This window comes from Mytilus californianus, unplaced genomic scaffold (assembly GCF_021869535.1).
Source record: "Mytilus californianus isolate M0D057914Y unplaced genomic scaffold, xbMytCali1.0.p SCAF_3, whole genome shotgun sequence".
Lineage (NCBI taxonomy): Eukaryota > Metazoa > Mollusca > Bivalvia > Mytilida > Mytilidae > Mytilus > Mytilus californianus.
In genome coordinates, this window is record NW_026262679.1 from 98,556,181 (window position 1) to 98,581,584 (window position 25,404).

The following is a 25,404-nucleotide window of genomic DNA, read 5'->3' on the forward strand; positions in this document are numbered from 1 at the left end:
GGGAATGTTACAAAATCACATTGTTCAGCACTATTCATGAAAGACTGTTTTAATTGAAACATTTGATACTTTTTCTCTTTACTCGATACCATAAAGCCGATAGTAATGTTCACAAACTCTTGAAACATCCGGTAAATTATGGAGTAAATTTTCTGAAAAAGTCTTAACTTCTTTGTAGATAAATTCAAAATCTTCACAGCTATGAAATAAGCCAGGCGGTAAGTAGTCACCGTCGTCACTTTTGGTCTCCTCCACGGCTATTTTCCAAACACACAATGACAGCATTGATGGGCGTCTTTGTGAAATGTCATAATCTTGCAGAGAGAGCTCTAGCACACAGCGAGCAAGAGCACGTGATTGTCTGAAAATATTTAATAAAATCCTCAAATTCATTTTAAGCGAATTTCATAGATACATGTAATTTAAGTTTGATTTCTTTCAAACATAATAGAAGAAGAAGAAGAAGATTTGATTTTTGGTGTTTTAACGCCACTTTTAAGCACAGCTTTTGGGCTATTTCGTGGCGGCCAGTTTTTATTAGTGGAGGAAACCGGAGTGCCCGGAGAAAACCACCGACCTTCGATAGGAAAACTGACAATCCTAGTCAATTAAGATTGCAGTCGAGTGCACCCGCACGAGCGGGGTTCGAACTCACAACCTCAGTGTTGACTGGCTAGTGATTACAGAAGTAACTACTTAAACCACTCGGCCACCGAGGCCCCTAAGAAGAAGAAGAAGAAGAATTGTTTATTATAGTGCAACCTGAATAAAGTATATCGTTACATTAAATACATAATATAAAACTTCAGCAAGCCAAATAGGCTTATGATGCACTATGATATATAACTATAATTTACAAAAATATATATAGGACTAAGTAAATAGAATAATGTTCCATTTCATTTCATAACAAACAAACAGTTCTAAGTTACAGTAGACGGTCAGATTTAAACCAATGGTTTCAAAGACTAGGGCCTACTTCGTGGGTTTACCATAGTATTAGTTAAGGTCGAATTAGTGCGCATGTCTAGTTAATAAATTCGCCAAAACGCATTTCCCGTGTATAAATTTTGTAAACGTGGCGGTGTTGACTAGCCCTACATCGGGCGTTATCTTTAGTTAATATAGTCAACCCAAAGTTCTCCAAATAAAGTTAAAATAGATACCAGGTTTAAAATTTTGTACACTAGACGCACGTTTTGTCTTGAAAAGACTTAACAGTGACGCTCGAATAAAAAAAAGTTAACTTTGGCTCGACCATAGCACAGTACGATCACCCATATTTATGATGTGGATCATATTATTCAGCTTAAATAATATCAAAACAACCAACACCATCAAGAAAATGCATCTGGTCGTGTTTTATATAATTATATGAAAAGGTTGGGAGTTAAAAATAACATTTTCAGTTTAAACAAATGGTCTCGCCACAATTGTCGGCCATTTTACAAAATGGAGAAACCCGAGCAGTGGCAGGGTCGAATTATAGTTTGGTGGTGACGTCATTATGGTCGAACTAAAGTTAATTTTGGTGAACTCTAGATTGACTATATTAACTATAGATAGCGCCCGAAGTAGGCCATTGTATTGCTTACTTCGTATATCTTCTCACTATTGGCTATTTAAACTAGTCTTGTCAAGGTTTCAAAAGAAAATGTTTCGGAACGACATAAATGCCTCTACATGCCCTTGAAATGACGAAAGAACTGTGTTTTTTTAAAAGTTGTTCATTCGGAACAAACTGGAACTCTCATTAAATAAAAATGAACTACACTTTGATCAGCTCAGAATATAAAGTACGGTCAAGAAAAAAAAAGAAAAATAAATAAAAAAAACTTTAATAAAATGAAAGATATTTTTGATATGCTTGTCACTTTTTGCAAGCCGTGTTTGCAGTGTACTGTCTGAATTTATATGTAACAGTCAGATAAAGAACTCTTCAGAGATGTTACTTGCATATATTATTAATTCGTATTTTTTAACTAATTTGATTCGTTTAGAGATAGTCACATGTTAAACTATATTTTCGAAGGTAGAGAGAAAACGGCGGATAGCAAAAAGCATATTGCACAGCAAAAAGCATATTGCACGGATATTTATAGAATATCTAAAAACCGATATACTTTGTGACGTCATGTAATGAATTTCATGATATTGTTAAAAGTTTTATAAAAAAAATATCTATGATTGATTATTTGAAGAAAAAAAATCTTCATATACATAAGATGTAAAAAAAAAAGTAAATGAAATAACAATTTATATGTTGTTATTGTCTAGGAGACAATATGATATCTATAAAATTCCAACAAAATCAAAAAATCAATCGGGATCTTGATACAAATATGGTCGGAAATTAATAATATAACAATTATAGCCTATTGATGAGGTCAATACAGGATATATCGACCCAAAGAAGTATATCGACCTCGGACTTCGTCCTCAGTCAATATACTTCTTTCAGGTCAATATATCCTTGTATCGACCTCATACAAAGGCTATAATTGTATAATATTATTAATTCGTATATTTTAACTAATTTGATTCGTTCAGGGATAGTCCAATGTTAAACTATATTTTCGAAGGTAGATAGAAAACGGCGGATAGCAAAAAGCATATTGCACGGTTATTTTTAGAATATCTATAAACCGATATACTTTGTGACGTCATGTAATGAATTTCATGATATTGTTAAAAGTTTAAAAAAAAATTATACTTATAATCGATTATTTGAAGAAAAAAAATCTTCAAATTCATAAAATGTACAAAAAACAAGAGTGCACACGCTGAAATGTCTCGCCTTCTTTACTAATCATTGATATTATGTTGATAGTCCTAAATATAAAGCTTTATTACAACTGTCACATAAACTTAACATTAACCAAGTAAACTAAACATTGACCAATGAACCATGAAAATGAGGTCAAGGAATGATGAACCATGCTAGGCAGGCATGTACAACTATCAATTCTTCCATACAACAAATATATTTGACCTATTGCTTACAGTTTAAGAAAAACAGACCAAAACACAAAAACTTCACACTGAGCAATGAACCTTGAAAATGAGGTCAAGGTCAAATAAAAACTGCGTGACTGACATTTAGATCATAAAATATTTCCATACACCAAATATAGTTGAACTATTGCATACAGTATTAGAAAAAAAGACCAAAACTCAAAAACTTAACTTTGACCACTGAATCATGAAAATGAGGTCAAGGTCAGATGACACCTGCCAGCTAGACATGTACACCTTACAATCATTCCATACACCAAATATAGTAGCCCTATTGCATACAGTATTAGAAAAAAAGACCAAAACTCAAAAACTGAACTTTGACCACTGAACCATGAAAATGAGGTCAAGGTCAGATGACACCTGCCAGTTAGACATGTACACCTTACAATCATTCCATACACCAAATATAGTAGACCTATTGCATACAGTATAAGAAAAACAGACCAAAACACAAAAACTTAACTATAACCTCTGAACCATGAAAATGAGGTCAAGGTCAGATGACACCTGCCAGCTAGACATATACACCTTACAATCATTCCATACACCAAATATAGTAGACCTATTGCATACAGTATAAGAAAAACAGACCAAAACACAAAAACTTAACTATAACCACTGAACCATGAAAATGAGGTCAAGGTCAGATGACACCTGCCAGTTGGATATGTACACCTTACAGTCCTTCCATACATCGAATATACAAGACCTATTGCTTATAGTATCTGAGATATGGACTTGACCACCAAAACTTAACCTTGTTTACCGATCCATGAAATGAGGTCGAGGTCAAGTGAAAACTGTCTGACGGGCATGAGGACCTTGCAAGGTACGCACATACCAAATATAGTTATCCTATTACTTATAATAAGAGAGAATTTAACATTACAAAAAATCTTAACTTTTTTTTCAAGTAGTCACTGAACCATGAAAATGAGGTCAAGGACATTGGACATGTGACTGACGGAAACTTCGTAACATGAGGCATCCATATACAAAGTATGAAGCATCCAGATCTTCCACCTTCTAAAATATAAAGCTTTTAAGAAGTTAGCTAACGCCGCCGCCGCCGCCGCCGCCGTAGCCGCCGCCGCCGGATCACTATCCCTATGTCGAGCTTTCTGCGACAAAAGTCGCAGGCTCGACAAAAACCATAAAAAATAAATGAAATAACAACTAATACGTTGTTATTGTCTAGGAGACAATATGATATATATAAAATTAAAACAAAATCAACTGATCGAATATATTACACTGACGATTTTGATATAATTATGGTCTGAAGTTAATAATATAACAATTATAGCCTTCGTATGAGGTCAATAGAGGATATATCGACCCAAAGAAGTATATCGACCTCGGACTTCGTCCTCAGTCTATATACTTCTTTCAGGTCAATATATCCTTGTATCGACTTCATACAAAGGCTATAATTGTATAATAACGCTCATATTACTTTTCAGTAACAACAAAAAAATAAAGAAAGTTTTACTATACTCAAGTTCTGATCTTACATAGTTGTTTATAAATTATCATCTTTTTATAGACTGTCTTAGTGTTTTTTGTGTTAGCTTTGTATATGCTAGTGTTCTTTGTATGCTCTATGCTTTGTTCTATTTGTTACTGAATATGATTTTCATATGCGGTGAAAAGCTCATCAGAGATTACGTTGTAATGTTCGTCAATATACCGAATCTAAAATAAAAGTTTTACTAAACATGAACTCGATCTGTAGCTTACCATTATACACTTATACCACAATATGTACAATCATAACAAAAACGTTCCAATTTTTAATATTATTTTTCAACGGCAGAAATTATAAAACAAACATGAAAAGCATTGTACTTCAGGTGGGCGTTCTTCTATTAATATATTTTTAACGTCCAGATTAAAAAACAGTAACAACTTCTACAAATCGAATCGCAATGAATTATCAGAGATTAAACCACATCAAAACGGACGTGAAATACTTAAAAGTTTCAAAGAGTCTGCATCTGTAAGCTGGCATCAATTACTAATACTGACTACTTATTATAGGGTGGGACGACAAGATTACATATCAGCAAATCAAGTGCTTTGAACGTGCTTTCAGTGACTGTGAAAATCCTTTAATGCGGTATAATATCTTGTTAGTCCAATGATCAAGATATATTACGGGTGGAGTTGAGATTTCAGAAAACTCTTTTAACCCTCCATGTATTCTTTTGCCTATCAGAAGTCAGGATCTTCGTCAGTCGTTGTCATGTCGTATCTTAACGTTTTAAATTTCGTTTTTAGAAGATTTTGATATTGACGGCAGACATTCTCAAATATCATTTGCAACCAACAATGAGCACCGAATATATAATAAATCTAGTGTGAAAACCCTTTAAAAATAATAAATGAGCAGCAATAATACATAGGGTAGCCTGTAAATATAGGTAAAACGTGTTCAAACCTCTTTTAGTCTGGGAGAATAGTTTATTAGTCCCCTACCGACGAAGTCGAAGGGAACTTTAGGTTTGCACTCCGTCCGACCGTCTGTCTGTCTGTCCATCCGTCAGTCCGGCAGTTTTCCACATTTTTTTTTCTTCGTGCTTGAAGATATTGATTTGAAATTTAGTACATAGTTTTATCTTGACAAGTTACAGATCAAGTTCGAATTTTGTTCTGGTCTGAGATTTATGCAGAGTTATGGTCCTTGGACTTTAAAAAATAAGTCAAATTATCAGTTTTCCGCACTTATTTTTGTCATACTTGAAGATATTGATTTAATATTTGGTATATAGTTTTATCATGACAAGTTACAGATCAAATTCCAATGTGTTCTGGTCTGATGATTTTGTGCAGAGTTATGGTCCTTGGACTTAGAAAATTCCCTCAAATACTCAGTTTTTCACACTTTTTTTCATCATGCTTGAAGATATTGACTTGATATTTGTTATATAGTTTACACAATGACAAGTTATAGATCAAGTTAGCATTTTGTTCCAGTACAATGAATTCTTAACCGGTAGGGGACTACCGTATAGCGGGTTATTTTCGAGATTTAGGGGCAAAAAAGTATACGAAAAATTTTGGCGGTTTTTATTTTGGCAGATTCTTTAATCCCAATTAAATATTTTGGCGGATACTGAAATGGTTGCAGTTAAAAAGTTGTAAAATTGACAAACAAGGGTCTATTGTTATGGTAAAGTGATTGTTTTACCTGCATGACGTCTTATTTATTGATTATATTTTGATACAGTTAATCAATAGAATACTGGTACATAGTTATTTGTCACAGGTGCACAAACTTCATGTTAATGTTACGGTTGTTAAGTTATGAAATTGACCGGACCTTTGTTGTACTAATTAGAATATGAAATTATAATAAATGACTTGCAACTCTTATATAATTTTACACTAATTAATAAGGATAAAATACCTGACAGGGTACCTTGCACTCTTCTATTATCATTCATTTTATTATGCAACCAATAAACTAATCAACACCTTACAGTCAGTAAACAATGGCCTTTGGCATTGATGGTGTTTAAATTAACATAAACCGTTATTGATCCGTCGAACGGGAAAATAAATAGTTTACAAAACGCTTTAGCTATCGAAAAAAAGTATCGAACGTTTGTATAAATTTTCGTGGAATTTATTTTCGCGATTTCCCCTGAACCGCCAAAATAAGCGAAAATAAACACCCCGCGAAAATAACCCGCTATACGGTATGTATTGCCATGCAATACTCTCAGAATGCTTGTTTATTAGTATAAATAGTGATTACAATTTGCGAATACTATTAGATATTTGTTTTGTTTTTTGTGACTATTACAAATCTGCTAAGACAAGCGTTTCCTTCTTTACAGTGTGTTCTTATGTGGTGTTGTTACACCATTGTACCAGGTTAAGGGTGGGTTGAGCACTGACAAACATGTTAAACCCTGTCAAATTCTGTATATGCCTATCCCTAGCCAGAATACTGTAATCCAGTGAGGCAAGCCAGAAGACTGTAATCCAGTGAGGCGTTATCAACTATTGGTGATGATTTCTCCTTAAAAGCACTACATATTATCACATATATCTCAGATGGATGGTAAAAACTGTGCAGAAAACACTGACATTCTCTTACTACTTTTCTCAATTAGTTTAAAAGTAGGTTAACCAGACCAAGGAAGAACTCAAGGTTTTTTTTTCATGCAAATCCGATAAACTTTATAAAAATGCAATTTGCATTCTTAACCAGATGCATTTCTTAATTTTGATTATTCTCTCTCTCGTCTTTAACCCTTAAAACAAGTTTCACCATTCTAATTCTGACTGAATTATAACTCACCTGAGTTGGTCTCCTTGGAAACCTTGAAATGAATTAATGCAGGATGTTGCGTAGTATTCTAAGAAAAATTGTGAAGTTGGGACCATTAAATCAAATCTGATAGCATCTAATATAACCCTTTCTAACTGCTTCGCCATTTCCCTTGTGTACACCCCGTCACAGCAACCAAGTAATTCGCTGATTTCTGGCGGCGTTACTTCCTCCTGAAAAAAATGTTTCCAGTGAATATACCGCATACAGATCAAAGTGAGCCTGAGACTCAAATAGTCGTTATATCTTCATATAAATTCTTCTCATCTTAAGAACCCTTAATATAGAAGTAAACGACATGGTTTGCACATACACATCTTTGCTAGTCAGGGATATGTCAAATTTAGAAACACTAGCCAACAGCATACGGATTTCAAAAGACTTGAAAGTCTTCTTTCCAACAAAAAAAGATCAAAGACGCAAAATATATGGGTTGTACCAAAGGTTTCTTCAACAAGGAAGAATGGCCTAAAATGAATTGAATATACAATGTATAAATGGGGGAAAATCTTTTAAACAACTTCACAATAAGAGATGACTAACTGGTGTACACTAAAATGTGTGTGCATTTTTCTATGATTTTTGAAGGAGTATAATACACAAAGTAAGTACCATCTTTTATTAATTTTACTTCAAAAATAGCTCAGTTTGACTTTTCAACCTTGGAAAAATAAGAATAAATTCCTTAAACAGCCCCATATTATTAGTTTCACAACTTCAATATGCCCCAAATGTCAAAAGTACTGAATTCAACGAATAGCTACTACTTTAACTGGGGAACCAGAACAGTATTTGGGACAAGATGACAAAAGTTTGGAATATATAAATATATTTTATTACACAAATCATGGTTAAACTCTAATGCTTATAATACATACCAGTTTCGAAGCAATTAGTATTGTAGTTATTCCTAGAAGTTGTAGATAATCACGCGATGCCTGCATAACGTCTAGAACCCTGTCTACGATGTTTACAGCAATGAATAGAGTGTCCTGGCATAGCTTCATCTGGTGATGAACACCGGTCATCCAACTGACCAGTAAGCCACGCATACCTGAATCTACCTACAAATATACATAATGATCGTAATGTTCCATTGTAATGTTGACGAATTAAAAATGTTTTACTATGTATGATAACAGTTATACTCAACTCCTGGCGGCAGCACACACATTTTGTCGACGTTAGTTCGGAGTCGGCTATTTGACGTTGTGAAAGCACGAAACTTTTTCGAAAGGACTCATTTGTCACATGATAGAAGAACAAGAACAAGAACATATTTTATTACCAATTAAGGGTCCACAAGGGGCATATAGAGAATACATGTCTATTTTCATTCAAAAGGTTGAAAAACTACTGCTTTCTCTGTAAATCATCACATATGAATATATTTATATATGTTACACTTTTTGTTACTATCCATTATCATTTGATTGTGGTCATGTGATCACGTGGTTATTTAAACTTTACAGATTGCACGGACTTTTTGCGATCTGGTCAAAAGGTTTAGTATACATTGAGTTTTGAAAAAAAAATTTATACTGTTTCATTTTATGTATTCTACTCATTTCGCTTCTATGTTATTTGTAATTTTATGTGTATTTGTCGCTCCTGTTACGCAGGAAATCTGCGTCTGAGTGTATTTTGAATAAAGCGTTAAACAGGAAAAAGAACATTGATTAGCATAGATACATATAATTTAAATATACAATCACATTGCAATTAGACTGTTATAAAGCCCTTGGCTTATAGTATATAATATAGTTGCATGAAAAATAAATAGATCCAACTCATATTGACTTAAGGTTCATGTGGACCCTTTGGCTAAAATGGCTGCATTTTCACCTCAAAATTTACTTTTACAGACAAACCTGCGCATCTGGAAAAGTTTTAAGGCATAGCATGCCCTAGATAAATAAACTTCTGATGCATTTTATGTTTTAGAAAATTTAAAACTGAACTGGATTTAGCAGTGCACTTTTTTTCGTCCCCGCAGAAGATGATAAAATTAACAAACAGTTGAGTTTCACTTGATATGGTCCACTCAGGTACACAGTTTAAATCACCAATTATTGTCAGGTATCTATTGTCCATCTATTGTCCATGTCAAACAAAACAGTTCACTTCAATTATTACCTGTGGGGAAGTTCTCAAACCTCTTTCCCAACTTAGTTTATTTTGGCACCTTCTGGAGGAATGAAAAAAAGTGCACTGCAAAATCCGGTTAAGTTTTTAATTTTCTAAAACATAAAATATATTTGAATTTTATTTATCTAGGGCATGCTATGCATTAAAACTTTTCCAGATGCACAGGTTTGTCTGTACTCAGAGTAAATTTTGAGGTGAAAATGCAGCCATTTTAGACGAAGGGTCCACATGAACCTTAATAAATTTTCCAACAGCATTAAGGACCTGATTGTCTTCACAGCTTAATAAATAAATGAATTTTTGCTGATTGTCCAGTATAGAAAAGTTTGGAATTTTTTGGCAAACAAAGTCAAAGAGAGCATCCCTATTAGAGTTAAATTTTTCACATGAAAATTGGATTTCATCTTCAACACAGCCAGAGGAGCATTTTTTTGTAAATTCTTTCATTTCGTGAAATATTTGAAAAACGGCCAAATTCAATTTGAAGCTTATGAGCAGATACACGTAATTTGCAAATAACTCTTCTAAAATCAAAGTTCTTAAAGGGGCATTAGCTACGAGATATACAAAAATTGAAATATGATTTTGTTGTTGTTCAATCATTAATGAAAGTGAAATAGTGAAACAATAATTCCCTTTTAGCTTTTAGCAGCCACTTTTGTTCAATTTTGTCAAAATAAGCTAAGAAGCATCGCTGATAAACTTGCAAGTGAATAATTCGACCTCATTGAATCCGTATTCATGTGAACTTCATTTTAACCCATTAGCTGGAGATTGGTTACGCATGTATTAGTCGTGTTCAGCCATTACAATAAAAAGAATGTCAACATTGAAATTTAAACAAAGGTGAAATAATATCGCTGACTGATTCGATCCACAAAAAATCATTCTTATACAGATAAAAACGATGATTAACTTATTTTTTTAACCTATAACATGAAATCAAACAGACCTAGAAAAGCACAATTGCACGAGGTCGCGATCTATTCATATTTATGTTTATGTTTATATCTCGGAAGTCTTCGGAGGTCATCTCGATGGTTTATTAGATGGCGTCTAGAATAAAATACACACGAAATGCTGATATATATTATCGAGTCCATGCATTGTTAATTGTTTATTTTAGACTTATTGTAATTTGAATATACGTTTAAGTATGTTATAAATCAAATATGATAATTTGAGTCAAATCGGTGAACATGAATTTGACAGCTAATGCCTCTTTAACCAAAGAGAGATAATTTTCATAACAAAATTTTGTTTAAATTTCAAATAATTGAACAATTTTCCATCAGAAGCATAAAAATGTGTCTTCAGGAAAATGATCATCTTAGATTTCGAATCGTTTTAATTTTGAAAGATGATTATAAGGGTCAGAACATACCAACTGATAACACAAATCGCTGGTTAAAAAACAAAACAGAAAACATCATGGCCACAGAACAGAGGAAAAATACAAAGAGGCAAAATGATCATCTTAGATTTCGAATCGTTTTAATTTTTAAAGATGATTATAAAAGTCAGAACATACCAATTGATAACACAAATCGCTGGTTGAAAAAAAAAACAGAAAACATCATGGCCACAGAACAGATGAAAAATACGAAGAGGCTAACACGCACAAAATACACCATACAGAAAATCAAAGACTGAACCCTATCAAAAATTGGAGATGAACTCAAACTGTCTGAACATTAATAATGTTGTGACTGAATATCGAAATACATTTTTGACAAGCTGGGTGTGTGTATACTTTAAAGAACATTTTGAAAACTAATACATTTTTAAGCTTTGGCTCATATAGCTGTTATTTTCAAAATTTTAACAGATTTGAAATTGAAACTGATGATTTTAAGATTATTAAACATTCTTAGCTTTACCTCAGGTTGGTTTTCCAGGCAAGTCGTCACAACGTATTTATATTCTATACTAAGTCTATGGTAATATATATCGTCCAAATAATCCTCGAACCCCTGATGATCTAAACAGTGGTGCATACATGTAGCTGTTGGTGATGCTGGGCTGTCTATTGTTTTGTCATCTCCTTTCTCTCCTTTCCAGTCGAATACGCTTTCTAAACATTGTAAACTGAGGGCATCGTTAAAACCGGAATCTGCCAGTGATGGATCCAGTGTTTCCGTGTCTGAGGGTGTGTACGGGATACTGTATTCCTGAAATGTAAGAATCCCAAAGATCGACAGTGCAATAAGGGTGGTGTTCATGCTTTCAAAATCTTTCAGAATCTAGGTAAGTGGACGTCCTCTCCTTAAAAAAAATCGACTGCTGGACTTAAGAAGTCCATGTGATCATATTTCTTTACCCAATTCCACTTTGGGCGTTTTATTTTCTTTGATTCTTGTTCCAAAAAATTGTTTATCAAAAAAACATTCTTTCTTTCGTGCATTATATTGGTAATAATTTCTAAGTTTTAGTGACACATCTGTTTGTTTTCTACTTTGCAACTTTATTTTAATTCATAGCCTGACAAACCGACTGACAAGTGAGAGAGGAAAACACTTTCTCCTTTGTTAAGAAAATTGTTGAAATGTTACCGAACTTATCAACGACCTATTCACCGTAAGCCAATGCCCGTGAAGCTCGAGTATATTATTGAAAAATATTACCTATAATACATGTGTGTAACAAATTCGAACGTCATCGGTCGTTTTAAATTGTTCATTGATTTTGAACGTTGATCTGTGTACTTATTCAAATGCCAAGTGGATTCTGCAAAATATCTATGATAGTTTTTACAGAAATGCATAAAATCCAAAAAGGATTGAGAACAAGTTTTATTTAAATGCCACAGATGTAACAAAACGGATTTTTTTTTACACATTTTGTTTTCATCAAGGATTTATATCTTACCATCTAAATCCTTGTTTTCATATATGACGATTTGTACACTGAATTCGGAAGGGGTGTTTATATTAAAAACACATTTTAACTCAGACTGATATCCGTCATGGTAAAATTTCTGTATGTAGTGTTAAACTTATGCTGACAGTGATCTTTGTAGGCAGAAGGAGTCCTCTGCTCTGAGTTCTTTTCTTTTGGTAAAGGGGCGACAAGTATGCGTGATATCTTTCATTCTAAGTTGGTGGGGTGCATATCTTCTAACAATTCTCCACTGAAACAGTGCAATTCTCAAATTTGCATAAGTTTAAACAAATTTTAAAATCAAGGATCATATTTGAAGATCAGCAGTCAATAATTCAGAGTAAGTAAACTATTTTTAATCCCTTAGTTTTCCGTTGAGTCCGCATTAAAATCTCCTCCCATTCTGAATTTTGCGATTCAGTTTCCAAAAAATTCGTGACCAAAGAGTACAACAGACCATGTGGGCTAATTTTCTGAAATCTTGGTGTTTGTTTAAAAAATCAACTTTCTTTAAAATTATCCATCACTTCAGCCAATCAGACAATGTGTAAAAGCTCGAAAAAGTGCATTCATCAACACAATTTCCGTCATTTCAAATTAAAAATGCACAATATATTCCATTTTGCCTTAACTACACGGAGGTTCGTCAGCTAAACAAATTATTTACTTTAACAGTTCCAATCTTTTCCAAAAATTTTTTTTACCTTGTATTTTTTTTAAAAAAACCATTAAAATACAAAAGAAAAAATATCTTTATTGCTGTGTTCGCTGACTATACATTTCTTAAAAATTATCCATTTCCGTAAAATATAATTACTAAATTGAACTTTTAAATGGAATGCCAGTTTAACAATATTTTTCAGTATTTCACAAAGTAACTGATTGGCACAAAATAAACTCATGCCAAATTTTCTGGAAAATGACCTGACACGTATTCATTTGTTTTAATTTAAAACCTAGAACACTGATTGCTTGTGAAAGAAAATTTCGGGAAAGGACAAGTCGTGCATATCATCTAGGACAACAAGGGATCTGTTTGTACTTTTATGACTCCGAATCAGAAAGTTGTGAATAATATTAACATTTAAAACGTGTGGAAACTCTTTTAAAATATACGTCATATATATATATATATATATATATATATATATATATATATATATATATATGTATCAAAAGTTTTATAGGTCACGATTTTTATTTTGTAACATTGCAAAAATATGTTATATACCGGTATTTAAAAATTTCTGATATATTATTCAGAAAAAAATTTCAGGCAAAAATGAAATCACAAACCAATTAACATCTTGAATCGCAGAGTATATTCTAATTCCAATAATATTTCTCTGAAAATGTAATTTTATTAATCAACACATTTAATCTTTTCATTTTTGGAGTTTGAAAATTGCTGCTACTCAGAAAAAAATAATATCTAACACCCGTAATTGGGTGAGGTTTCAAAAGGAGTACTGCACGTGGAGTACTGCTGACAAAAATATTCTATAGGAATTTATTTATATTTACACATTTTAATTTCTTATTTCATCTTCATAGTTACCTGATCAACATAAATACCGACATCGACATCTACATCAAGGAGTTCCGTTTTTAAACTGGTAATAATGCTGTCACCATCTTCATTTACTTGTCCCAGCATGGAAGCGACCGAAGGGGACAGAGTGTCCGTCATAAGAAAATCGTCAGGAAGACCACACAATAACCAGTAAACAGGTTCCTCCAGTTTGAATTCGACAAATTTAATTATTTTTTTGTCATTTAGAGTCTCGGTCAAATTGTTGGCCTCGTCAAAGTTTTCGGGCATGTGTTGACTGTTTACATTTTAGTGGACGATTCCACAGGTGGCAATTTGGACGTGGACGAGTTCATTGCGTACAAAAATAGAATAGGGTTAATCCCATTTTCAGCAACTGGATTGGTTCACGAATGAAAATTTTACAAGGGGACGTTAATTTGATATTCGTGGAGGGTTAGGATTTTTGGGGATTTATTATTCATTTTAATCTTTTACTATGCATGCTTATTATTTTCTGCGGATATTTATTTTCATTTGTCTACACATTTTGTGTTGCAGCTAGAATACTCAATACTTCATTTTCATCCTGTCTTGGGCAACATTATTTATTTCCAGCTCTTGCCATGCGAGAATATTAATTTTCACAATTCTCCCTCCCCATTCCCGAAAACAAAATGATCGTCCCCTAATGAATTGCGACTTTTTGTAGACCGCCATAACCCCGGGCATTGTAAGCAAATCAAACTCTACAATATTTGATCATATTTAACGAAGTTGGAATGTACAGTCTCTTTTATGCCAAACAAAGAAGAAATACATATCTCAGTAAATCTTTTGTGAAATGTAAAGAATTTACGTGGACAATGCAACCGATGCATAATTTATATAATGCAATTTTGTTGTTATTTTCAACTTCGTAGTCCGTCAATGGTAATCATATATATATAACTTGTCACTGTCAGAAAATAAAACCTTCCGCTTCATAGAATCGGTGTTGATTTTATTTGAACTACTTTCTTTGTATATTTAAGAAACAGATATACAATACAAACCATCTGATACCTACGAAATACCGTGACCAAATGCATATGAGGCAACCGAGAACCATGCAAATTCTCGTTAACACATACAAGGGATGGCCTTTTCGATAAATCATATATACCGAAAGCTTGATATAAAAGTGTTTATTTAATATTAACTTTCCTTGATCATTTTTTTCTTCTGTTTCAAAAAATGCCTATGAACCGTCAGTATCCATATGGTCGTCTAGTTGATATCATAGTATTTTTTCCTTATCGTTTGGAAAATGACTTTGGACTTCCAAATTCAGAAATTATATCTTTTGACGTTTAGTATATTTTTAATTTCTTATTCTTACTCATTCTCTCCTACAAAGTTTTGGTTAGGATAGATATATTCAATTAAACATTTTTTATGTATGTAATGTTTGTATGCTAACTACAGGTATAGAACAACTAATTCGGGACCGGACAGAAAGAAAATAGTACACATTTTAAACAAAAAAGTTCCAACGCATAGCTGTAACTTTGTAAATCAATAAATATTTAGGTGACTTGGTATCAAATAAAAGCTTGAGGACTTAGGATGATTGTAGAACCCTTGTTGAAAATTTCGTTTGAATATAAAATAAATATATGAATTTGAATAGGAGGGCATATTGGTCCTGAAATACCTGTTCTTGTGCTACAAAACTTCCGGGAACCAACGTGCTCTATAATATTCAATTAAAGGTATGTTGAATTTTCCACACAAGTCAACATAATGTTTAGTTTAGATATGAAATGACTGTCACTTTATTTGAAATTAAGACAAAGTAGCTATGAATGATTGAAATTGCAGTATTTAGCATAGAACGCAATGGGCTATGAATTAGTGGTTTATATTCCGATAGAGTAAATTATGATTTGTTTGGTTAATTTTTTATTTCGACTTAACGATCAACGGCAAACAATACACTTTTATTCGTGACAATAGCAGTGACTACATACTATTTCCTATAGTTACTAACTTCTACATCATTTTGGTCTCTGGAGCAAAGTGGCCTCATTGGCAATCCTATCCCCTCTTGTTTTTAATGTATTTATAGGAAGATACTATGCTTTATATAGACTGACACAATGAGTTGAATTTGTAACGTGAAATTTTCGATTCGGTGTCGTCGGACCAGTCTTTGCTCTTACTTATCAATGTCGCTTGAATTGCGGAGAAGCAGTGAATACCAATTCTGAAGCATTTTGTTGTTCTTTTCGTGTTGATTTCTCTTTTTCTCAGTCATCTTTTCGATCGAATTATTCTTTATCTTTTATACAAATACGAATACGAATACGAAAGTTTTGTTTTGATTCGGTTCGCATAAAGCAGTACAAACATAAGCTCTTGAGAGCTTTTTACTGAATATAAATAACATATACATAACATTAAAACAGAGAGCATGCAGATAAGATATATAAACAGCATATATTTCACTGCATTGATACGGCACAGGCATATTGAAATACATGCAAAGCACTACTAAACTGCACATCTAAACATGCCAAAAACTGAAGCATAACTAAAATTAAAGTACAATTAAAATTTAAGCACAACTAAAAATTTAGCAAAAATAATTTAAAACACAAAATAAAAATAAAGCACACATGCAAAATTTAAGGCATAACGCAAACATTCAGAGCTGTAACTAAAACATAATACATGAAAAAATGGTTTTATATATGTAAACCATAACAGAGAGATGGATACTCACTTTTAGTCGAGCTAGACATTGTGTCCGCATCTCTCTCTCTCTTTTCGTTTGCTTGCTGAGTATGTTCCACTATTAGAACCGATTCACCGACCTACCTTAATAACTTGCATATCATGTTTTTTGTTAGTCGATAGACAGTGCCTTCTGTTCCATGCAAACGCAGTTTTAATATTGGACCAACACGCTATCAGGCATTATAATATACCATTGTCTAATTATTCGTTGTCGGACTATTGTGGTGTCAGATCAATGGGGTATCGGACTATTTGGATGTCGAAAAAACGAGGCTGTCCCGTTTATTTTACTGCTCAAAGTTCAAAGCATAGGTCTTCAGACACTGTAATGAAAAGTCGATGATCCACCATTGCCAGCTAGTATGGAAATAGGTTATCTTCCATGAACGAAGCATGGAAGTATATCATGCTCTCTAAGCGCAACACAAGCCCTTTCAATTACTATTGCACACCCAGCGATATAATTTTCATGGTCTGTTCTAGAATATATCTGTCAGAATCAGTTCTAGGGTAGAACTGTCCAAAACTGTTATAGGTTAGAACTGTCCAAAACTTTTCTAGGTTAGAACTATCCAAAACTGTTCTAAATGTGTCAGGAGAACTCATCTATTATAGTTCTCTTGACAGATTTTAAGAGAGGTTATAACTGATCACAGCTGTATGTCATGCTCTCTGTTGTCTGTTCTATGGTCGGGTTGTTGTCTCTTTGACACATTCCCCATTTCCATTCTCAATTTTATCTCTGTACACAACAAAGTCCTTTACTCTTGCAGAGATACAGTTGTTTAGGTGTGCGAGTTTACAGTCATGTATAAGTTTTGCGGAAGAATGCAACTCTATAAATTAGGTGTGTCCGAAGCGCTTTTGATTTGCCTTCAAGTCAGAAATGAACAAATACTCGAATACTTGAGGGGCATATGACCAAAGGGACAAAACAAAAATAGCAAAATCCACCTAAGGTCATCTTTGCCTGAGGGAGTATGAACATTATTTTCTAATTAATAATTTCTAATTTCTACAAAGGAGATACATTTGTGCGTCGGAAGTGTGGGATGTATTGAAACACAAACAGCCTGAACCTGGACATTGACTCAACGGTATTCATTTTATTATATATATATATATATATATGCCATATGGTGGTTTTCATACGTGTGAGAGGTTTGGGTTGCTGTAAAACCATAATTCCAACCATCACTTTCAGGTGTTACTGATCCAAGTCAGGACTACGACAGTCATGCATGTATCGTTCTCTCAACAAGCTAGCAATATCTGGACACTGAATTATAGAATTAACCTGGAAATTTCTTTCTTCAGATTCAGATTCTTTATTAAGATAACTAATAGTACATAAGTGTTCTCCATTACAAATCATATAAAAATATACAAAACAACATTTCAAAGTTTTACATGTAGTATATAATTATAAATAATTCAATTGTACACATAATTTTAAGAATTGTTACTTATTTCTAATGCATTTCTAATAAATTTGTGTGAATTATTACATTCAATAATATTTTGTGGATTTAAAAGATTAGAAACTGAAAAATAAGTATTATGTGAATTTTTCAAATCAAAACCATAAGATTGGAAAACAGTTTGCCTTATATGTTTATATTTATGACAAGATATCAAAACATGTTCTTCTGTCTCTACTTCGAATTAGTGCAGAATTTGCAAAAACGTTCTCAGGGGCGGATCCAGGAATTTAGGTTAGTGGGGCGCAAACTTAAATTTTCGCCGAGCGGAGCAATTTTTTTTTAGGTAAAATTATCGAAATATTCTGAGGACAACCCATGCTTTGCAAATTTTAGGGGGGGGGGGGCGCACGCTCGCCACGCCCCTGCCTGATTCCGCCCCCTGGTTCTTCTCTTGGAATTTTGGGTTTATTGTATCTACCCCGTTCTATATTTCAACAATGAGCACTGATACGTAGTTGTGTAATTTAACTTTTTATATTTTTAGTAAGATTGGTTTGAAGATGGAAGGGAACAATAATTTGGAACAAAAATATTACTGAAAAGCATCAGTTTACTGTCCACAGCTCCAGGTTTGATTTTTTGTAGTGGTGAGTCAGATTGTTGATTATAATTTCTTATTAGACTATTTTTAAAAACACTATTATCTGTCATGTTTTTGTATCAAGTTTAAATACTTTAAATATTTTATTTAGGGTAGAAAACCAGCATTCTAAGTTTTCTTGGGATAATTCTTGATCTGCAGAAAACGCACAATATAATATTCTATCTCTATTTATTTTAAGTAGTCTCTTGTTATTCCCTATTGTTGAATCAAAAGTATAAGAAGAAGTCTGCATGGTTGTATGGATTTCCAGATAGAACACTCAAATACAACAGTTACCAATGCACTGATGTTATATGTATGTTGAATTTTTATGTTGTTTTTTTTTTTGGGGGGGGGGGGGGGGGGGGGGGTAAAGCTGAATTCCCTACCTTTTTCCCCAGATCAGAATAGAAATTAATGAAAGGTCACGATTTGATAAACCTTTCTTCGTCCGGTAAAAATGCCTATAAATCATAGATTTTTACATAAGATATCTATGAAGGAACTGCCAATGAAAAACATATCGGTAGTTGAATCGTCTGTAAATCACTGATATTCATTAAAAAAACATATAAAGATGGTATTGACCCCGTCAAATGTCTTCATGAATATTACAATGTTTTATAAATTTTAAGACTTTGCAAACTAATAGCTAAATGAAATAAAACGTGAAGACGGATGAGAAAAGAGATATTTTATTTCAAAAAACTAATCAAATTTGATAAACAATCAGATATGTTCACGCTGCTTTGCATGTTAAAACGATCATGATACATATTTCTTTTTAAGTCGATGTCATAACTGGTAAAATTCAAATGAAAAACATGTTTATTCTTGTTTTATTACAATAATAAGAGAATCACAAAGAAAACATATGTATATAACTATAAGTACTGAGGAAATTGATGAATGAATCTAGACATTGGATGGGCTTTGTGGTTTAATTATAACTGGTTGGATGTAACCGTGAAAATTACTTTCACGTCGATCAATTTTGTAAATCTGAATGATTGCTGCAGAGTTGAAATAGACCATTCCCATTTAATATCTGAAAGGGGGCGGGTCCTGATGGGTATCAAATGTCATTTCTAAGGGGCACTGATTAGCTCATAATATATCTAACTGTACCCATCATTTTTTTTTATTTCTGAGGGGTCTTTTCTTGTCTAAATATATAAAAATGAGGGGTTGAAGCACGATTTGGCATCTGAAGGGTTTTAAGCCAAGCATCTGGAAAATTGAAATTTGCCTGAAAATTTATGACCTATGATGAACAAGGCCTGGAATTCGAAAATTTTGATAATACATGAGCGCATAAAATAATATCTTCATGCGTTTTTAACCCTCACGTTATTACCCTTAAACTGTTCTAATTTTCATCTTTTGTCGATGAGTGCAAATTTTGGATTTGTAAATATTTTTTTTAATATTCGAATACACTAGGCTACTAAGTAAAAGGCACAATAAAGACTAGATTAAAGATCAGATTTATTATTTCATACTTTAAGGTTGATGCAAGTATATAATTATTATTCTATTTGCCAGTACGAACTTACTAGGTTTTACATGAAGACGTATATGAATAAAAGGGGTATATACAATATGTGAAGCACTAAATCAGACATCCCAGGCAAGAGTTGTCTTATTGACACTATTCCTACATCTTTTTTATCACTACCTCCTGTAACGTCTATGTTATATAGGCACCTACGTTTTAATATTGTATTTATATTGTGTCATAGATCAAACGTATTCGTTCAGTGTATGTTTCCTTGTTTTTGTTTAAATGTCTTTTTGATCGAGTTAAGCCATTTCAATTAATATTTTATAGTGTGTCTTTTTATGTTGTAATGTTACACTATTGTCTCAGGTTAGGGTGAAGGTTGGCTCCTGTTAAAACGTTTAAACCCACTGCATTTTCGTGCACTTGTCCTAAGTCAGGAGCCTGTTGTTCAGTGGTTGTCGTTTGTTGGTGTGGTTCATATGTGTTTCTCGTTTCTCGTTTTTTATATAGATTAGACCGTTGGTTTTCCTGTTTGAATTGTTTCACACTGGTCATTTTGGTGTCCTTTATAGATTGCTGTTCGGTGTGAGCCATGACTCCGTGTTGAAGGCCGTACTTTTACCTTTATTTGTTAACTTTTTATACATTGTGACTTGGATGGAGAGTTGTCTCATTGGCACTAATACCACATCTTCTTATTTATAAAGTCTAGAAAAAAAACTGTAAATTAATTTTACATAGACTATCGGAGATCTACCATCAATATAAAATTCCTTAAACCGACAAAAAATCAAAATATAAACATAAACAACCAGCGACTGGTTCTTGACTTCGGATAGATACATGAACATGTTATATTGATTTTTTTAATATCTTAACCCTACACTTTTATATCTCGGTCAGTGGAATAACAATAGGGAACAAAGAAGAACACACGAAAAAAGAAGCACTAACTTTAATATGCCGTTATGATAGACAATAAAAACACCGGCAATCAAAACAACACTTTATAATTTATCTTATTTGGCGTATTACATATTCTTGTCGATTTGCTTGCATTGAGATAATTTTTTTTACGGTAAATGAAAACGAAGTGTATTCTTTTTGCATTCTAATGTGCCAATCAACGAATCAGACATGTATGGTGTTTGTATTAGTGTTTTGATACGTTTTGTGGAAACAATGCAATGATATAAAATAAAGCTATTCATGAATTTAACTAAATGTATACACTTCTCTAAGATAGTTCGAGTGAAAAAATTATACTAAAAAATTATTAAATGGATATATACATTTGATTATCATAGTTAATATCATAGGAATATGGAATGTTTAAGTATTTTTCTTTTTATATTTGGATTTATCTCAATCGTCGAATCCCAGATTCGTCAAGGTAAGTTATATTTACTATAGTATATAGATTTCTTAACTGAAACTTTTATTTCTATTTTAAAATAAGTTTCTTGTTTACTTATTCGTTTCCTACAAAAATGCGACTATGTTTTACAAAAGCAATTATGTTTGATTAATTGTTTCTACGAAAATATATGTCTATTTTGAAGTTTTGTCTGTGTTTGCGATTCCAGTTTTAAGTTTCAATTTCGAGTTTGAAGCTAAGGCTTTTGGACATTAAAGATTGCTACCGCCTCGATGGTTTTTTGGGTTCTAATCCTTCTAAATCTAGCCAGGTGTGTAGGTCCGGGGAAAAAAGTAATAAGACTTGAAAATTCAAAATTATCAACGTTCAAAATGAACCGAAACAAGGGTTTTGACCTAACTGATACGTAGAAAAAATATAGCCCCAAAATTGCTATTTAATTTTAACCTACATCCATAAAAAGGGTACAAGTAGAGCGTCTCCAATCTATTTCTTGGATCGTTAGATGCAGCGTACAGCTTGGTTATAAAAGACCAATTCTCGTCATGAAATATAAAGCATCACATGTGTTATCTTACTGATATTGTACACAGGGAAATTTCACGTGAATTTGAATTGAAACGAGCTTATACGTGAATTAAACTCACGTGAAATCAGTTCATGTGAGTTTCACGTGAATCTCATATGAAAGTCACGTGAAAATCATATGTGTATTTTTTCACGTGAAATTCATGTGAATTTTTATAATAACGTAATTCAAATAACATCTAAATTTTCAAATTTAATTAAAATCATGAAAAATACCTTTTTTTTTTGAAAAGTTCACCTGAAGTTCATGTGAAAATTTTCACGTGAATTTCATGTATAAGCTTATTTGAGATGAATCTCACGTAAAAATTTTCACATGAATTTCATGAGAGATTCATGTGAAATTCACGTGAGCACATTCGGCCTGTTTATAGGCCTGTTATACATTCGTGTTACCATCTCGTATTCCACCAAGATCAGTGTGTATAATCAGTTTTATAGCTTAAAAATGTCGAATTCGAAAGTAAGAGGAAAATCTTTAAACTCGACAATTAAAAGGACATTGGCACTGAACATTCAACTTTTTAAAAATAAATGGTTTGATTTTTATACGCCCGTTTACGGGACGTATTATGGTATACCGTTGACCGTCCGTCTGTCCGTCCGTCCGTCGTCAACATGTCGGACATTAACTCAAAAACGCTTTTACCAATATGCATGAAACTTTGGTGAATTGTTTATATTTATTGATGTGAGCTCCCTTTTCTTTTTTTTATAAATTTCGGATTTACCGTTTCCGAATTTTGGAGTTTTATTCATTAAAAAAGGGGGGATTTTCCAGTTTTCGGACAATAACTCAAAAACAATTTCACCAATTTGCAAGAAACTTTGGTGAATTGTTTAATGCTATCGACATGAGCTCCCTTTTGATTTTTATATATTTTAGACTATACGTTTCTGATTTATGGGGTTTTATTCGTAACAAAAAGGGGGATATTCCTGTTTTCGGACAATAACTCAAAAATGCTTTCAGCATATTTTATGAAACTTTGGTAAATTGTTTATATCTATTGTTGTAAGCTCCCTTTTGATTTTTATAAATTTTAGATTTTATGTTTCCGAGTTACAAGATTTTATTCATAAAAAAGGTGATTTTCAAGTTTTTGGACAATATCCTTAAAGTGCTTAGAGCAGTTTTCATTAAACTTTGATGACTGATTTATATCTATTAAGATAACCTCCCTTTAGTTTTTTTTTTATAAATTTCTAATATAACATTGAGAAGTTATTGAACTTTATTTGTTTATAGTCTGACAACAGATTTACTAGTATTGCGCAACAGCACAGTGTATTGCACAACAGAAAGAAATCTTTAATTGAATATAAATTCAATTCATATAACCAATTTCAAGTTCTTTGACTACATTTATTCAGAAACCTATAATATGTATTTGTTCTGCAGACCACAAAAAGTTGAAAAATGAATGCAATATGCGAAACAAATTATCATTATTTAAATTATGAAAGGGACACATGATATTGTAATCAAAAGTGTTAAAAAATGATAAATATAAAACGAAACATGTTTCTTTTTGTGACCGTATTTGCACCTGGATGATTTTTCAAGATAAATTCTTTATGCATATTCCGGATGAGCAAAATCTTGAGACAAAATCAACCAAATGTTGTCCTCGAGTTCTTTTCTTTCACATACAATATACTAAAATAGAAGCCCGGCCTTTTTTTGCTTTCGCTTCTTAGACTTACAGATTAAATCAATCAATATGACTATTTGCTTAATATAGGTAGCATATGAACCGCATTTTGTTCTATTCCTAACTAATTCTATAATTCAATTTTGGTTATTTCCGAATAAAAGATCTCTGGACGTCTTTTCCGTCATTCTGTTTTTTTTCTCTCACTTACATAATATTCAATTTTCTATTTCATACCACCTATACCTAACTCTATAACAAGGCAAAGTTTTGAGTGGGTTTATCAATATTCTGACACAATTTTATTTTACTATCCAATACTAAAAAATAGTTTATAACTCATTATTTAATTATCTATTTTATTTTTTTTTAAGTTCAGGATCCTGTAATTGAGTGGTTGTCGTTTGTTGTTGTATACGTATATGATGTTTGTTTTCGTGTATTGTTTTGTACATAAATCAGGCCGTTAGTTTTCTCGTTTTCTCGTTTTTCGTTATAGCTTGCTATGGAGTATGGGTTTTGCTCATTGTGGAAGGTCGTACGGTGACCTATAGTTGATAACTTCTACTTCATTTGGTCTCAGGTGGATATTCGTTTCATTTGCAACCATACCCACAGGCACTTGTCTCTGAAAAAAAATTCCCTATATACATTTGTACCTTAATATAACACGTGTTATATATATTAAGATATACAGGCATTTTTTGTTTAGAGACAAGTGCCTGTGACCATACCACAAATTCCTATTTTCATATTTATATGAAAATAGATATGGTATGAGCAATTTTCACTGGAAAGGACAAAATTTTGATTTACGGAAAGTGGCAACTTCAGTGCACAAAAAGTTCATACAATTGTGAACCGATTAAGGCAAATAGACAAAAGAATCTTTCGACTTTACAAGGGAATTATTTAGAATGAAAAATTTTGAAATTTGATGTAAGAAAGCGTTTGTTGAAATCTAAGAATATTATAAAGATTCTTTGACAAAAAATTCAGGGGTTTTAAATTTCATTCTATTTAGGTTACTATTTAAGACGCTTGGGTAACAATTTTAATGAAGAATACATAATAATATTAATAGAAAAAATATTTATTTTAAACATTTATTTCAAGAGGGAAGCTTGTTTGGGTCTAACCCATCTTACACAAGGTTCATACGAGAGCTTACGTTGGAAGTATATATATAAATTCGGCTACATTAATAGGGTTGGTTTTTAATTTTCTTCGGTACAAATTCAATCCTATAAACTTTCTCTGTAATGTCCTCCTGCTCATTGCTATGCCACGATGATGTCACGCTAAACACTCCAATATTTCAGTTTGCAATAGGTGCAAAGAGTCATAGAATTTGATTCATACTGCCTCCTCAATTTATAACTTATTTCCCAAATGTTTGCGCTATAATAAAAACATGGGAAGAAATATAAAAAAAGTTTGTGTGGCGCTAATACGCTTCGAAGAAACACGTCATTTAAACAAATAAAAAATCTTGTGCAATCTGAATCGTTATGG

At 32.6% G+C, this 25,404-nt stretch overlaps 2 protein-coding genes and 1 long non-coding RNA gene across 3 annotated transcripts in view; 1 reads left to right on the plus strand and 2 right to left on the minus strand.

Moving 5' to 3' along the window:
- On the minus strand, positions 1-14,234 carry LOC127735511 (cyclin-O-like). The gene is made up of 5 exons (XM_052245693.1): positions 13,944-14,234; positions 11,386-11,676; positions 8,236-8,421; positions 7,328-7,530; positions 1-361 (listed from the first exon to the last, which is right to left on the minus strand). Exons 1-5 carry the CDS (start codon positions 14,205-14,207, stop codon positions 79-81), a joined length of 1,227 nt encoding a protein of 408 aa, XP_052101653.1. The 5' UTR covers positions 14,208-14,234; the 3' UTR covers positions 1-78.
- Positions 2,768-4,175, minus strand: LOC127735512 (uncharacterized). The gene is made up of 2 exons (XR_007998437.1): positions 3,547-4,175; positions 2,768-3,399 (listed from the first exon to the last, which is right to left on the minus strand). It is a non-coding gene; the product is annotated as an uncharacterized LOC127735512 (long non-coding RNA).
- Positions 14,235-21,581: 7,347 nt separating the features above from the next.
- Positions 21,582-25,404, plus strand: part of LOC127735513 (cartilage oligomeric matrix protein-like) — a 45,862-nt gene continuing 42,039 nt past the window's right edge. The window contains exon 1 of the mRNA XM_052245694.1: positions 21,582-21,661. Within this exon, the coding sequence (XP_052101654.1) occupies positions 21,592-21,661 (70 nt within the window). The 5' untranslated portion in view covers positions 21,582-21,591. The remainder of the gene's footprint in view (positions 21,662-25,404) is intronic.

Coding starts and splice junctions, on each gene's coding strand:
- LOC127735511 (XM_052245693.1), bottom strand. CDS start 14,207: ATGCCCGAAAACTTTGACGAGGCCAACAATTTGACCGAGACTCTAAAT. Junction 8,422..11,385: donor GCCTGGAAAACCAACCTGAG/GTAAAGCTAAGA, acceptor GTATATTTGTAG/GTAGATTCAGGTATGCGTGG. Junction 362..7,327: donor TTCCAAGGAGACCAACTCAG/GTGAGTTATAAT, acceptor AAATATTTTCAG/ACAATCACGTGCTCTTGCTC.